This window comes from Terrapene carolina, unplaced genomic scaffold, assembly GCF_002925995.2.
Source record: "Terrapene carolina triunguis isolate 2854851 unplaced genomic scaffold, T_m_triunguis-2.0 Scaffold495, whole genome shotgun sequence".
NCBI classification, from domain to species: Eukaryota; Metazoa; Chordata; order Testudines; family Emydidae; genus Terrapene; species Terrapene triunguis.
Genome location: NW_020664846.1, coordinates 2,655,959 through 2,657,804, shown reverse-complemented (window position 1 = coordinate 2,657,804; position 1,846 = coordinate 2,655,959). Strand labels below are relative to the sequence as shown.

The 1,846-nt window shown below is 68.3% G+C and overlaps 1 protein-coding gene across 1 annotated transcript in view; it reads right to left on the bottom strand.

The window, feature by feature from the left end:
- ITGA2B (integrin subunit alpha 2b) overlaps positions 1 to 1,846 on the bottom strand; it is a 34,455-nt gene that overhangs the window by 19,248 nt on the left and 13,361 nt on the right. Inside the window, exons 2-3 of the mRNA XM_029913147.1 lie at positions 1,549 to 1,759; positions 844 to 1,009 (exon numbers count right to left, since the gene is read on the bottom strand). Coding sequence (XP_029769007.1) covers positions 844 to 1,009; positions 1,549 to 1,759 — 377 coding nt within the window. The remainder of the gene's footprint in view (positions 1 to 843; positions 1,010 to 1,548; positions 1,760 to 1,846) is intronic.

Genomic DNA, 1,846 nt, shown 5'->3' with positions numbered 1-1,846 from the left:
GGGGTGTCCCTCCCCCCGAGTTCCACTAAGGCGGGTGATGGGACGGGGGGTATCTGTGCTGCTGCCTCTTGGGTCTACACACACACACACACACACACACACACACACACACACACACACACACACACCCTGCCTCCAGGTCACTTCCCCACCTGAGCTGTGCTGAGGCACCAGGACCTGCTGCTACCCACCCCGCAGGGAAAGTGACCTGGCTGCAGGGACCCCTGACAGCTCCTTGCTCCCCCTCCAGTCCCCTAGGGCTGCGCGGGGCAGAGTGGGGGCGCAGGGGTTAGGGGCAAAGGGGGCACAGGAGGAGGCAGGTGTTGGGGTGCAGGAGGAGGGCAGAGGTTGGGGTGAGGGCGCATGCACAGTGCAGGGTTAGGGGCTCAGGAGGGAGGTGCAGGGGGTAGGAGTGAAGGGAGTGCAGGGATTGGGGCACAGGAAGGGGCAGAGGTTGGGCATGAAAGGGGTGTAGGGATTGGGGTGCAGGAGCAGAAGCAGGTGGGGCAAAGGGGGCACAGTGCACGGGTTAGGGGGGAAGGGGGGGAGCCTGGGGAGCTCATGGAGGCCAGGGGCAATGGGGGAATGCCACGTCCACAGGGCCCAGGGACACCAAAATGCAAGTTCGCCCAGGGTGCCATTTTCCCTAAGGCAAGGGGGGCATGGAGCTGGCGTGGCCGTGGAGGAGGGGGCATTGGGGGCAGGGAACTGGCGTGGCTGCGGGGCGGCAGGGAGCCGGCGTGGCCGTGGAGGAGGGGGCATCGGGGGCAGGGGACGGGGGGGGGGGGGGGGGGGGGGGGGGGAGCGGGCTGGGCCGGGGGGGGGGGGGGGAGCGTCGCTCACCGTAGCTCCTGTTCTTGTATGTGGCTTCCATGTGGTCGCAGCGGCAGGGCGCGTATTCGGCGAAGCGGCTCAGGCCGTCGGTGGCCACGAAGCAGGTGCCCACGGGTGTCTGGGTGGCCTGGGCCTTGCCCTTGAAGGCATTCCAGTGCTGCAGGGGGGCGCAGGCCTGGCAGGACGACCGGACACTCAGCGCCACCCACTGCAGCTGGGATCCCAGCTCGCCTGCCCCTCGCCCAGCCAGGCCCAGGTCCCCGCTGCACTGCCTGGAACCTCCCGTCACTGGGCTGGGCTCCCCCTGCCGCCCCCCCCCCCCCCGGTGTCCATCCAACCCACAACAATCCACCAGAGCCAACATCTCCATCTCGTCTCCCCAAGGGCGAGACAGACCCGGCACTGAAATGCAGCTGCTTCTGGGGCAGAGCATGGCAGCGGGTTAACAGGACACAGCGACTGAGAGCACCAGGAGAAGAACTGGACCCCTCTGCTCCGGGGAGCCATGGGCAGCCAGGGTCCCAGCCGAGCACCTCATCTCAGCACCTCCCCTCCTGTCCGGTCCGGGACGGGGTCGCTCCCTGCCCTCTGGGACACCCCCATGGGTCTCCCGCCCAGCCCGACTCTGCCTAGCTCCCCAAGGCAGCCAATCGCCAGGCGGTTGCCAGGATGCGTGGGCCAGTCAGGGGCACGGGCTGCGCCTGGGGCACTCACCACAACGTTGCCGTCCCAGCTGCTCACGGACGCCCCGAACCACTGGTGAGACTTGTAGGTCTTCAGCTGCAAGACTCCCTTGCTCTTGGCCTGGTCCCCTGGGGGCACGGGCAGGTCAGCACAGGCAGGAGTGCAACCGTGGGAAAACACCCGGGATCCCCCCACGGGATCCCCAACCCGCCCCACCTGCCCCCACCTCACCCCGGGGTCCCTACTCCCCCCGATCCACAACCCACCAAACCCCCAACCCCAACGTCACCCCGGGGTCCCTCCCCCTCCCCCTCCCCAATCAACAGCC